Below are 14,184 nucleotides of genomic sequence, written 5' to 3'. Positions count from 1 at the left end.
AGTTCTGAACTGGGGAGAGATGGTATACTTTATTTCTGACACACTAGCAAGGGTAGCTTGGTGTAAATGTTGTGAAAGCTTGCACCAGCACAGCTTCAGAATCATGTTCTTGCTCATAAGAATGAGAAAAAGAAAGACAAGGCATATGAGCACCACTAGGACTTCTGCAAAGCAGGAAATCAGTTTATTAATGTCTCAAAGGGCTCCAGGTTCATAGTTGTCTCAGGCCATGCAGAAAGCAACACAGACAATACTAAACTGGTATAGCTATCAGTGTTTAATAAAAAAAACTTGCAAATATACTGTGGTGAAAGACTTCTAAGAAATTCAAAGTATCATTAAGACAAATTATATTTAAGGTAAGAAATGCACAGGCATAATATGTGATAATACTGCATGCTTTATGGACAGTTTGTATTTCCACCTAACCACATCCAGAAAGGTCTTCAAAAGCAGTGAACTGTGAAGGCTCTAAGAAGATGGATAGTAAAATCTCTCAGGAACCTCTGTGCAGCCACAAGAAATATACCTAATGAAGCAAGGGAAAGGATATCTGGAAGAAGCTTACACACTCAAAGAGACAGTAAATTCCTTGAAATGCATTGTTGCCAGAACTGTTGCAGTTCTTAGCATACAGTGGTGATCTAGTTAACCTCATTTTTAGGAGTCACTGATATCTCACTTCCTCATATGGAGAGGAACTTTGATTGCCTTAAAGTCTTCACAGTGTGCAGTAGTTGTTCTTATATGTGAGACTAACAGCCTGCAGAAGCCACAAGTTGACCTTACTTACCCCATCTGCACTCAGATCACAGAAACTCGTAAGTCCTTTATGGTACCAATCCCTATTTTGCAGAGGATATGGAGCTGTAACTCCAAATATATAGGTTGCAATCCCACCAGCTTCAGTTACAGATATAAGTTTCATATAAATGAAACCTCCACTATCAGTAGTTTTTAATCTTCATCATTCCAAATCAAAAACTAACTAGGACAAATCTGAATAATAAAGTTAGTGGGGTTGCTTTGAAATTCCTATTTCATAGCAAAATCAGAATCCATTACAATCTGTTTTTCCAGAAAAGCCCTCACTGATCTTCATCATAAAATAGAATAATTGATAACCCCCATTCCCAACCAAAGTACCAACCTTTGTCTAGTCAATTCTCAAACATCAATCAGGAGTCTCACCCTATCCTCTAGTTCCTGGAACAGTAAGCTTTAGCCACTAATTCTAGCTTTCCAACTCAGCACAACCATTACCCTTTCCTACGGGAGTCTAATTAACACTCTAATCAGTCTTTGCCTTTAATTTGTATTCCAGACTTTGACTCAAGATTCAAGACTTATTTAATAAATTAATATCTGATTCATTTCACAGCATTAGAAGTTGCTTTGATGCTCATCCTCAAAACAAATAGTTGGAAATCTTTTCAGAGTGGGTGTAGGTATAAGACACTAAATTATAGGAAACCTGTACATCAAGACAGAAATGTGGTACTATTTTAGCAACTCTCCTCCTACTTATTCTCCATATTTTGTTTATAATATTATTATCAAGAAACACAGATGAGATAACCAGTAGGCAAAGTGGGATTTATATTTCTCTAAGTTCTTAATGTACTACTACTTGCTTATTAGTTGGCACCATTCACAACATCCTTCCCCCATTCTAGAATTACAAAGAGAAATTAGTTTAAGGCTAAGTTTATTACAGATACTAGAACACTTAAGAAAAAAAGTCTTAAGAGGCAAAAACTTTGCAGTCGAAATGAATTGTTATTTAATAATTTAAAAAAACCCACCAAGTAACTGTCTCATTTTAACTTGTAAGCCAAACAGGTTTAATTCAAATGAAAAAAGACACAAGATTACCAACACCTGTTTTAGAAGCACTTAAAAGAATATGGACTGGTACAAATTCTAGCCATGCATCATCCAACAAACATTCTTCATATACATAATTCAGTCTAGTTTTATAGACGGGTTTCATAAAATGAAGGAGGAGCCTGATACCCAGTCTCTGTGTGACCTGGGATCTCTTACACAGTTCTCAGCCATGATCTAAGGGCATCTCCAGAAAGGCCTGCAAGCTGAAGTGCGCCACTAATTGCCATCTCTTCCCACTCTGCTTCCTGAACGACTCCACTCCCTATGCCATAACTCCACAGGATCAAGATGCCCTATTTACTCAACTTGAAAATCTTTTATATCTCCATAGATCCAATTCATGTTCTCTAAACTCCTGAAATCCGAACACATGCATTTCATGTCAGATTTTGTGAAATCTGAAATTACACACTGGAACCAGAAGATCTTACAAGTGAAACTTCACCCAAATATGACATCTTCAGAAAAGCTGAACAGTATAAATGGAGAGCCTATATTATCTCCAGAAACTATTGTTAATCACATTTTAAACTTGTCCTTAGCTCAAGTGGTTGCTCTCAGGCAAGAAGATTAAAAGCAATAGCATCTCATCACTGTCATATCAACAAAAGCTTTGGGCTTACAGATATATGTCTATATCCCTAAATTTTCTACTGGTTTGAGAAATTTTAAATTAGTAAGTACAAACAGATCATTCTACTTGTCTCAGAAATACACTTCCATAAATCACCACTAAATGCACTCATTCTGCAGAAACACCTAGTGCCCTTTTAGTCATCCCATTAACCTTTTCAAATATATTTCCCCTTATATATCAAAGTCCCACTGCCACAGCAGTTGGATGGGTCAAAATAGGAAGAAAATGACAAAAGAAAAATGCAAACCAAAAATTACAATATATGGCAAATACAGAGATTACAAAAGCCCAGCCATGACACAGATTATATTGAAACTAAGATGAAGGAGATCTACTGAACACAGCAAATACTTTGGCAGCAGTACAAAAATATAATTATTTTGAAAAAAGTATTATCCTAAGAAATCAAATATGAAAATATATTTCTAAGACACCCACACAGGTTTAGTTCTGCCCTTTAATGGTGCCTTTTAATAGCTAAGCATGAACAGCCATTCCCTGTATATCACACACCTTCCTTCATCCTCCTCCTCTTACTTCAGTTTGCTTACCTCTTTCACCCCATCTTCTAACCATCTTTCCAATTCATTTTCCTGCACAGAAAACTTGTTCCTAGGCTGTCCTTTCTTCATCAGCTCCTATGTCCACCTTATCCACACAGGCATATTCCCCTAGAAAGCACTTTCGTTCTCTACCAGGCTGCTCTTTGAAAGGTGGTCCTTTTCACAAAAGGACCACAAAAGGATCTGGAGAAGGCTACACAGTAACACCACAGACTTCCTCTGCTCTACACCCTACATGTGTCCTTAGAACACTGAAACCTACGAGGCCACATTTTTGTTACTGTTACCAAAACTAGCACGGCTTCAAACACAAGTATGTCCCACATGCTGTCACGTCCTCTTCCAACTGCATTTTGCTTATGTTCTTTGGAATTAGTGAAGACCTGTTGTTGAAACCACATTCTAGCAAGGGGATTTAGAATCTGATATGTTTGACTCTTTCTTTCACTCTACAAGTTAGAGAAATCTACTGCCAGACTGCATCCACAGAAGGAGAAGTTAAATAAGTCACATACGCAGTAGCAAAGGATTCCTGCAATTTGAAAGCGAATAAGAACTAGTGAGCAAGAAAAGTAAAGTGAATATTTTCAAGGGAAAACATTTTTTTTACATTTAAATCCCATCTTCACATTTAAATTCTCCAAAGACAAAAATCTGTCCTACCTGTGTGGCTTTGTCTCTCATACATGGAGCAGCTTGTCCATGATTATCACGAGGCCACTGTCCAGCAAGGTAGGGAGCAGCAAGTGTGTCCAGTGAGGAAGTCCGGCGAACAATACTGGAAGGGCTTGATGAAGGTGGTCTTGATTTGTCTGCTACAACAAGAACACTTGATTACAAAGAAAGCAAGACAGAGAGCTTACTCATTTTAATAGTCTACAAGAAATCACATCAAACTGGAACCATGATGTTATTAAGTATATAATAAGATACTTTTAAGATGGAAATAAAGTTTGGTTTGCCAGGCTCTATTCAGTTTAAAAAGGCTATGAAATCTGTTCGTGCAGTTTCCTTAAAAACATCCTAATGCCACAAATGTTGCCTTAGTACTCAAACACAACCATTCACTCCCTTGAAGGTAAAACTGTCATTGGATTCTTAAATGATGAAGGCCTAGAAGAAATAAAAATAGCTAAGTTTTCTCATACATAAAGGTTAATGAAAAAAACTGTTGAACATTCTCAATTTAATGTCGAGTTTAGAGTTCATCCCACTAGCCCTTTACCCTTTGCCTACTTTACTTCAAGGAACACTATAAACTGGCATGTTTTATTAATCACTCAGTATATGATATATGGCATATGATACATGGTTCAACCCTTAGATCCAGAAGTCAACTTCAATAAGGTAATGATTTACTTTTTACAAGCTAATCGAGTCATCTTCTCCCTTTACAGGCTATTTGGTAACTGCATTCAGATTTGCCTGATGCTATATCTTCAGCAACACCTCATTCTTAGTGTTTACATTGGTATCCCTTTTCAGAACAAATTAGATGCTAATGAGAATCCTTACTAAAAAAGGTTAAATATAACAAACACAGAAATTAGCATGAGAAGGAAGAATACAAATAAAAATTTGTATCTATCCCATCTGTCAATGATATCTTAAGTAAAGTGGTAGTAAAAGACTACACTGCAAGCTATTAAGAATAAACACTGAAGAAAGGTTCCTCAAAACAGTAATTGAGGTTGTTAAATTTAAGAGACTGAGCAGCAGGAAAGACCCAGGGTTTAGAGATACATAAATGCTCTCATATTTGGAAATGTAAAATGCAAATTCTGAGATCGCAATGATCTAAGCTTACTATCAACTCATCTGCTCCCCACAGAATTACACTTGAAAGAACTGTGCATTAATCTTACCTATAATGAATACAGAGGCCTAAAATACATGGTTAGAACACAGCAAGCATGATTCAGAGACCAGATGGAAGCTTTAAAAGGGCACTGGAAAAACTCAGTCATATGTCCTCCCTGACTGTGCCTTAGGATGAATTCTGCACTAAAAGTATCAATAACATAGCAATTTGTATCATGTAGAAACTCATTTCTGGGCAAAAGAAATTGTTCCTGATTAGTGTCTGACTGCTAGTCAGAAAATAAAATCACTGACATCAGAAGTCCAGAATTCAAATTCTAAGCTGCTGCAAACTACTAAAAATACATATGATAAATATTACTAAAACCTGGTAGGTATAGATTCCAGTGCTGTGGACAGCATCTATGTCTAGTGACATTCTACAATAAATATCTTCATGCAAATTTCACATTAGAAATGCACATATTAAAAACGTGGGAAATATGTCAATTCAACTACAAGGAAAAAATTATTAGCACTATAATCAGCCACATTCACACAAAGGAGTCAGGAAACCTCATCTGCTTTATTATTTCTACTAGTACCAACAATGATAAAACCTTCCTACTGAGCTCACAGCAGATTTGCTCTCAGGGTACAGCAGCAAATCTGCTTTGGAGTTTGCACTTAAGACCCCTGTATCAAAGAATTTCCTTGACTACCACTACCAACACATTCACACTGAAGGGTCTGTTTGTAGCAGATTTCAAACCAATTCCTTTTGTCTGTACTATGGGACAGTGTGGCATGCTAATGCAACGTGTCATTCCTTAAAAATTACACTCACTTCCAAAGTTATATCAAACACATTATTTGTCTTAGAATTAGCTGCTGTACTCTCCCTGTTTTTCTTCTGAGTTATTCTTCCTCTTCAAGAAGCTTCTCTCTTTTTACTAAGAGGAAACAAAGGATGTGAAAAAAAAATTACAAATCAGGAAGTGTATGTAGTCAGTCACATCATCTGCAAAGCTACTGCAGCAGACAGCTTCAGAACTGGAGAAGCAGAATCTATTACTCTCTCCACCACAAAAAGAGAAAAAGCAGAAAGACTATTTTGCTGAACAAACAGAGAGAATGAAAACTGAGGAGCCTGTTTACTATTTAAGTCCAAGGGACTTGTTTCAAGGCACAAAGCCTATAAGTACTCTCTTTTCCTCTGAAATAAAAATTCTTTTGAGGAACTCTGTTTTTCAAATTACTTATATTTAGATGGGGAAGGATGTTTGGATATGTTTTTACTTACTTTTCCACCTTCATAACCTGTTTTAATACAAATTGGCAAAGTCTACTACACATTTCTCCTTGCTGTTTCAAAACATTTCAATGGGAACATATACAATGTTTTCATTGCACTTTCCCCTGCAATACTTGAAGCAAGTGTTCAGCTGCTATTTTCCCTTGATGTGACCTACATAACAAGAGATCTGCCTCCATAGAGATAACAGTTACAACAGCTGTGGCTGATGAAAAACAATGGAGCTGTTTCATCAAATAGACGCTTCTTAAATATTAGATCTGTTTTAATTGGCCTGATTATCTCTTTAAACCAGTATTTGTGATAAATATCAACCCTTCTATCCATCAACCACTAGTATAAATCTACTTAGAAACAAAAGTATTTTTGCAATTTGGTCTCAAACAAAGCAAAGTAATAGAACAAAACATAAGCAGAACACACACAATACAGACCAATGAAGTCCATAATGCAGGCAGATAACAAGCAAGTCACCACGTCTTCACCAGTCATTATGTACCCCTGACCAGCTGCAGCTGCTACAGGTGAACTGGTATTACACCTATCCCAGTGTGAAGTCAGGCAACTCAGAAGGCAATGTCAGCTAAGGCAGTCTAACAGTGTGACTAAAGAGCAAAATTAACCAATATAGATGCCTACCAACAACTAACTGAAAGGTAGGAAAGAGTGCACTGATTTTGGCAAGGTGTCAGCATACAAGTCCAGTTACAATTGATAAAGGAAATTACAGCGTAAGAACACAGACCTTGAAACCAGTTATTTCACAAAGGAAAATTACTATATATAAAAGAAAGGAAGGGAAAAAAGAGAAAGGCCTTAAACATAAGCAAGTCCGAAGAGATAAAACGCTTTGAAAATTCACCTTTCAGTTTTCCAGGAAAAGTTCAGAACTCTTGCTAGAATGACAAAATAATGATTACTGCTGAAGTGTAACTTCAAGATTGATCTTGCCATCCTGTTGACCTCCTTCTACGCATTTGAAATTAAATTTTTGAGAAAGGAAAATAAAAACTCCAAAGAAACATCATCTAACAGATACTGTGAGAAAACAAGCAGCAGAAAAGGGACACTGGAAAAGCATAAGACAGCACTGAACTCACAGAATTCCCTGACAGAGTTCCACTTGAAGTTTTTTTTATACAAGTGGGCTATCCAAAGAAATGAGGAGGAGTGAGACTCATCTAGCTTCTCTGGCATCATGGCATACAGCTGACCTTTTTGTTCTCTTTTGGTCAGGGTTTTTCCCTGGAAAGGACATTCATGGGATCTCTCTCAGGCACAGCTGGCAGAGCTGTCTCTTCCAAAAAGACAACTGATCTCTGGGGCTTCACCTACTTTTCACATTTCATTAAAAGAACTTAACAGACTCAGAGCATTAAAACCAGATACACAGCCCAACTGTGTATACTCCTTTTGGAAGACAATCCTGGCTATTATCCTCACATAAATGTAAGAGAACTATTCACTAGTAATTCAAAATTGTCCCGCTGTAGAAGAATGGCTGAATTAATGGTGTTTTACAAAATCAAACCTCAGAAAGCCCAAGATGTTCAAGTTACTTAACTCTAGTGAATGAAAACACATTTAATCTCAATAAAGTCACCTGAAGTGTTGGCCACAAGAAACCTACAAGTATGATGCTGCAAAAATGAATTCACTTTCTTTAAACCTACCATTTGTAAAACAGCTTAAGTAAGCAAAGCAGGCATGTAATGGTACACAAAGCCTTCTATACTCTTATCCTACAGAACTTTCAGAACTGCTGCAAAACCTTGATAATTAAGGTTGACAGGTATGCAGCTATTAATGTGTCACTCAAATTATTAAAATAAATAAATTCTATGGTGAAATTTAAGAGTGTAATGGAGTTCCTTTTCTTCCTCTCTACCAAGGAGTTCACATCTGACCTATTTCAGACTTTATATACTATTATAAATATTTTCATAACTTCCTTTCACACAAGAATGCTTTAACATCATGCTTCGACAGACTACTCTAAACAATTAGAGGTCAATTTTAGAATGAGTTTAAATGTCCAATACAGTCCACTGGAATATACTAGAAAGTTCAGCATCCAGTAGAAAAATCTCTCACTACTTCAAGGCACTTAAAAGTAAACAATTGCTATGGCTCCAGTCTTGACCTTCTTATTTACACAGCCTGGTACATTAAACCGTTTTCTGAGTTGAGCAGTTGAACTCCTCTGAGATGATGTGCTTTATACAAGAACACAAATAATAAGATGCCATTAGATCTTCATTCAGTAAATAAGCCAAGACAAAACCAACAATAAATAGGGAGCAGACACATTTCGCTATCTCACTTTGCAACAGTGTACTAGTAGGTCACAACAACAACCTCTAACAGCATGGTTTGCAGAGAGGTAAAGAGGCATATGTGAAAACTGAACCATAACTGGAGATTGTAGGACAGACATCGCAGTGTAGAAATGAGGCCACACCAGTGATGGGAAGGACAGAGCACATTAATGTGCAATTAAAAGCTGAAGTCCTTGAACTAAGTACTAGAGACTACAGAAAGTGAAAGTAAAAGACAAAAATGGGGTAGTAGCAAGACCTAGGCTCCTGGTCATATTTGTGAGGAAGGAAAGTAGCAAGAAAAGCATGGAAAATTAGAAACTGTACAACAGAATCTTCTATTTGTAATTATCCCATAATCAACAGAAAATTCAGTTAAGCATTAAGTTGCAATTCAGGTCAGAAAACTGGGACAAAAAACCCCAAACCAACAAAACCCACACCCAAAACCACAAAAGAAACAAAAGTAGTAACATTCGCAAATTCACAAGTTGGGGTCCTCAAGTGTTCATGAAAACTACATTCAAACTATTCAACTGCTTCCCAGAAAAGAAAATCTGTAAAACATGAAGTCTAAAGCCCACAACTTGTATTTAGATACAACCAGTATCTAAGTTCAGAAGAAGCTATCATTTGTCTAACCTCAAGGTTCATTTTAATCTAAAAAAACATGGCTGCAGCTGTAGGAATCAACAAAAGCCACCATCAACGGAAAGCAAGAAACAGAAAACCCCAGGTTATTCTGCAGCAGATTCTGACTGATTCCCTCAAGTGGCCCATGTGGCTGCACAACCATTGCCTCCTTAGCAAAAAGAGTTCCACTTCCATGTTCTCAGCTACAGCTAAGTTTTCCAATTCACGCGAAGAAGAAATTTAAGTTAACTCGGTCTCTATCAAGCACTGGACTACACAAGACAAACGTTGAGCAATATTAAACAGTTTTAATTTGCATTTGGGGCCCATACAAGTACTGCTCAGAAATTTAAACACGTGGAAGCAATTAAATGGACACCACTCTCCTGTTTTCACAAGTCTTGTAACAAGCTAGTGGAGTTACCTTAACATGGTAGATCAAATTACTTGTTTCCTTCTATGTGCTAATTAATTTGCAGTAAAGAAGCCAACATGGTTTCAGCAGGCTTCTACAAAATGGCCAAAAGTGAAACTTTTCCATTATAAGTGGTCTGATGCATGCCTTTGTTAAGAGTGTTTGAACCTGGATCTCAAGGCTAGCCATCCTGTTCCTCATTCTCCAGGCCAGGAGACTGCACCTAAGGCAAGAGTTCTATAAAGTTCACAGGATGAAGACAGGATTTTGTGATGTGTATAAAGTCTTTCAGATTACTGATTAACAAGAATCTCAAATGAAGAATACACACACTTCTCGATCCAAAGCCTCAGAATATAACCTTAATAAACCCCTCATTACTCTTATCTGGAAAGTGGAAAATCTAATTCAGGACCTTATTAGGGCTCTCTTACACTGCAGACAAACAGGTACATAGTCATCTTGTACCAGCTGGTTATGACTTCTAATTGGGCAGCATCATTGCCCAAGAGCCAGGATAGGAGAAAAGAAAAAACCCAACGCGGCAGTCTGGTTACAGTTAGTATTTTAGAAAGGGGGAGGAATATTAAGAGAAGGAGGACTGTTGAAGGGAGGAGGGTTGGTCCTAAATTTCTGCGTATACTGCGTATTACTAAACTTATGTAGATTAGCACAGGCAATTTATTGATAAAAGAGTAGCTGTGAGCTTTGGTATCTCAAAAGTAACAGGTTTTTTTCGAGATTTGAAGGCATGAACACAAAGCCTCACTCATGCATTTTTGAGTAAACTTTTATCCCAAGAAGAAAACGGGCTTACATATGTCAGCCTCTGTTATCCTCAACTAGCTGCCACGTATCGCTTGAATTCCAGCATTTCCAGTAAGAATTATTTAATTATTCAAAACCATTAAAAAGCAGTTTGCTACAAAATGTATGCCATCCCCACGGTATTTTCTATCTTCGCTATAGCACAAGCTTGTCATCGCTCTCAAGCTCACACATCCTTCTGCAGGGTTCATGCTGAAAGTAACTACTAAGAGAGATACTGAATACTTTTTTCCTACGTCTCTGCCATGCCTACAGCACCAGTTAGGTCTCTAATCGCAAGCTTTGCGAACACTGTTTGGATCAAAACCACTCACACCATCTGGCACGAGGTGCACAGAGAGGGGAGACGCGAAGGCTTCACAACAGCTACCAAAAACCAAACGCACCTTAAGCTTGTGCCCAAGTATCTGAAGCACATCCACACCATCGAACCCCTCTCATCTGCAAACCTGCGGCAGCACTCGCACTACTTAAGAGGAGCGGCCACAACCCCCCACATGGCACGCTTGGCTCTCTGTCCCTCTTCTGAGAGCCAGGACTGAACAGAGCGGCAACAAAAGCAACGAGCCCTTCCACGCACACACGGCCGCAAGCGCTGCCGCCGGCCAGGGAAGGGGCAGGACGGGCACCAGCCCGGGCACAGCCCCGTCCCTGCCTCTGCCCCGGGGCACGGCGCGCCCGGAGCCACCGCCGGCCTCAGCCCCGCTCCCCGCACCCGGCCCGGCCGCCCGGGACGTGCCTCGCCGCCGCCCCGGAGACCCCGGCGCTCACCTTTGCAAACGGGGGAGCTGGGGCTCTTCCTCTCGGGGGAGCTCCTGCCCGGCTCCGGCGACTGCCGCCGGTGGTGCCGGACCCTGCCCTCCGGCAGCGGGGGCACGGGCGATGAGCACGGCGAGGGCCCGCAGCCCGGCGGCGGCGGCGGCGGCGGCGGCGGCAGGTGGTGGTGCCGCGGGGGGCTGCCCCGCGCCCCGCCATGGCCACGCGTGGGGCTGCCCCGCGAGGAGGCGGCGGCGGCGCTGCCCCCCGCTCCCCCCGGCGGGGCCGTGGCGGGGCCGCCGCGCCCGCCGCTGCCGGGGGGCGCCGCGCGTGGGAGCCCCGCGCCCGGGCCGCCGCCGCTCCTCGTGGGGCTGCCATGTTGTTGCTGCTGCTGCTGCTGCTGCTTGAGCTGGAAGGGCACCGTGGCCCGCATGGGCTGGAGGCGGCTGCTCGCTCCCGCTCCGCCGCCGCCCGCCGCCGCCGCCGCGCCGCCTGCCCCCGCCAGGGTGGTGGCGGGGGTCGGGGAGCCGCCGCACCTCACGCGCTGGTGGGACATTGTCCGTCGGGAGCCGGGGCTCGCGGAAGGCGGCCTGAGGTGGGGAAGGGAGGGAACGGAAGGGTGCGAGGCGCGGGCCGCTCCTCGCGGGGGTCCAACGCCTCAGGCGGCGGCAGCGGCGGCGGCAGCAGCGACGGCCACAGCCCCGTCCCAGTCGCGTTGCGGGTCCCGTCCCCTCCGCGCCGCTGCGCCCGCAGCCTCCGTGCGCCTCATCAACAATAGTGCCCCGGCCGCGCGCCCCGCCCACCGCGCCCTCCCATTGGGCGCGGCGCCGCTCGGCTCGCGCAGCTACGGCGCGCCCATTGGCTGCGGGGCGCGCGCCTGAGTGGCCGGGCCCGCGCGGGGGGGGGGGGGGGGGGGGCAGTGCGGGGGGGCCGCGCGCAGTGAGCTGCACGCGGGCGGCGGCGCGGCCGCGAGCTGTCCCCGGCACGTGCCGCGGGGGGACCCGGGGAACAGCCCGGGAACAGCCCGGGAACAGCCCGGGACCCCGCGGGAACAGCCTGGGCAGGGCCCGCCCCGACCCCACCGCCCCCGCGCCAGGCTAGACCCTCATCCCGCCCCCGGGGGGCAAGGACGTGCCCGAGGGTCCCCGCGACCGCCGCTCGGCTCCCCGCGTCCCGCCGGGGTGCCCGCGGACACGTGGAATGCTGGACGCCGGCAGGGGTGGTGGCTGCGGCTCACCCGTGCCTCGGTCCCGTTCCAAGGGACCATTATTCCAATTCTGCTCCATTATCCCTAGCCCTAGGTGCACTTCAGGAGAGGACGGGGCTCCGCAGCGGTTTATCCAATCACTTTGCCACCCGCTCGCAGTTACCAATGATGGCACCAGGGACGTGGGCAATATCCAGGCAGACTTGACCCCCTTTCCCCTTAATTGCTGTGTTTACTCTTTTTCCATTAGGTTAGATTAGTTGCATCTTCACTGCAATCTTTTGAAAATACTTGTGAACTGCTGGCATCCTCTTAACCCGATTTATACATCAGGACAGTGAATACATGCATGGAACAAGCCCTAGGTGATGTGTTTGGGTTATTTAAATGCAAGGTAAACACACGTTAGCACCCTTGAGAAAGAATCAATAAATCTTTTTTCTGTCTTTATTGCAATGCCTATTCTGAGCTACCAGAACTTACCCAAATTCTTTTCAATATTGCTCTACAAGTTGCATGTTGCAATTGAATACCATTGCTATGATACAAATGGTGTGACAACAAATTACATATTGTTCTCTGTTCTTCAGCTTGGTTGTGCTTGGGTTTGGCTTTTTTTTTCCCTTTCCCTTCTCTGCTGTTTCTGACTGAAGCCTACTTCACCTAAAAAGCCCCACTTCCCCTTTGAGGAGCTCCATCCGTGTGCTGACAAGTTCAACAAACCTGAAAAGCAAGCCTATGATGTGCACAGGCCCTTCTCAAGGATGCCTGGACATTGGCCTACCTAAAGCCTCAAAGGTTAAAGCTCTTGTCAGAATTGAAAGCTTTTTATGAGAGATCAGATTGGTGAAAGAGAACAGGACAGATGTGTTTCTAGTGATGAGGTTGTTGACAAGTAAGATCTTACATTCTGAATTAATAAATTTATTTTAAAATGCATTATTTACAGGTACTGTAAATACTAGTAATATGGCCTGAAGTAGAGCTGGATGGGTCAATCAGAACTGGCTACAAGAGGCTGTGCCCAGTCTTTAGAATTATTGTGGGCTACACCTGAAAGTGGCTGCCGAGGGAAGGTACCAGGAGCCTGGCAGATCACCATCAGTCCTATTGTATCCCTTTATTCAACTGTGCAATTTACTTAAGTTGCCTTATAAATTACACATAGGGCCACTTCGCAGTCCTTTTCTTGTATCCATCACAAGCATGGCTGATGCAATGTGGCAAAGCATCAAAACCCCTGATAACCCACTTAATTAATGGAATACCTGGGAGACTGTGCTCTCCTCACCAGGAATGGCTGAGAGGCAAAGAATAGTTAGTACAGGCTGCATACTGCTGTCATTGGAGGTGAAGGGATCTCATAATTCCCTCAGTGACTCCATGTATATATTATAAAGATAACATGAACTTCACAGCTCTCCAAAGGTAAAAAACCAGCACCTGGCATGCCTGGAGAAATAAATGGAACCCATTTGCTGCTTTGTCCTTCAGGAGTTTCTGTGACTCATCTGTGGGGCAACATAGCAAAAGAAGTTTTTGAGAAGGGGAAGAAAATAGTCTGAATCTTTCTGAAAGCCAGTTTTGCCATAACACAGAGTAAGGTCAAGGGTCCTGCACAGGAGAAGAAGTTTTTAGGAACTAAATGGCAAGATGGATGTTGTCAGATCCCAAAGGATGTGATCAACAAAATGACAGCTATGTCTCCACCAAGTACCAAAATACTGCAGTCAGGGAGAACAGCCCTACCTGGAGCCTCTGACAGAGAGCACCAGGGGAGACTCGAGGTCACCTGTAGGGTTTTGGAGCCGTCGATAGAGAG

General features: G+C 42.8%; 1 protein-coding gene across 2 annotated transcripts in view; it reads right to left on the bottom strand.

The window, feature by feature from the left end:
- Positions 1-11,901, bottom strand: part of FAM117B (family with sequence similarity 117 member B) — a 28,988-nt gene extending 17,087 nt beyond the window's left edge. Inside the window, exons 1-2 of one of the 2 annotated variants that reach the window (XM_032693615.1) lie at positions 11,171-11,901; positions 3,754-3,905 (exon numbers count right to left, since the gene is read on the bottom strand). In XM_032693615.1, the coding sequence (XP_032549506.1) occupies positions 3,754-3,905; positions 11,171-11,711 (693 nt within the window). In that variant the 5' untranslated portion in view covers positions 11,712-11,901. The remainder of the gene's footprint in view (positions 1-3,753; positions 3,906-11,170) is intronic. The other variant, XM_032693617.1, reaches the window with a different exon arrangement.
- Positions 11,902-14,184: the final 2,283 nt, after the last annotated feature.

Source organism: Chiroxiphia lanceolata, chromosome 7, assembly GCF_009829145.1.
Source record: "Chiroxiphia lanceolata isolate bChiLan1 chromosome 7, bChiLan1.pri, whole genome shotgun sequence".
Classification (NCBI taxonomy): domain Eukaryota; kingdom Metazoa; phylum Chordata; class Aves; order Passeriformes; family Pipridae; genus Chiroxiphia; species Chiroxiphia lanceolata.
This window is presented reverse-complemented; position numbering and strand designations above follow the sequence as displayed.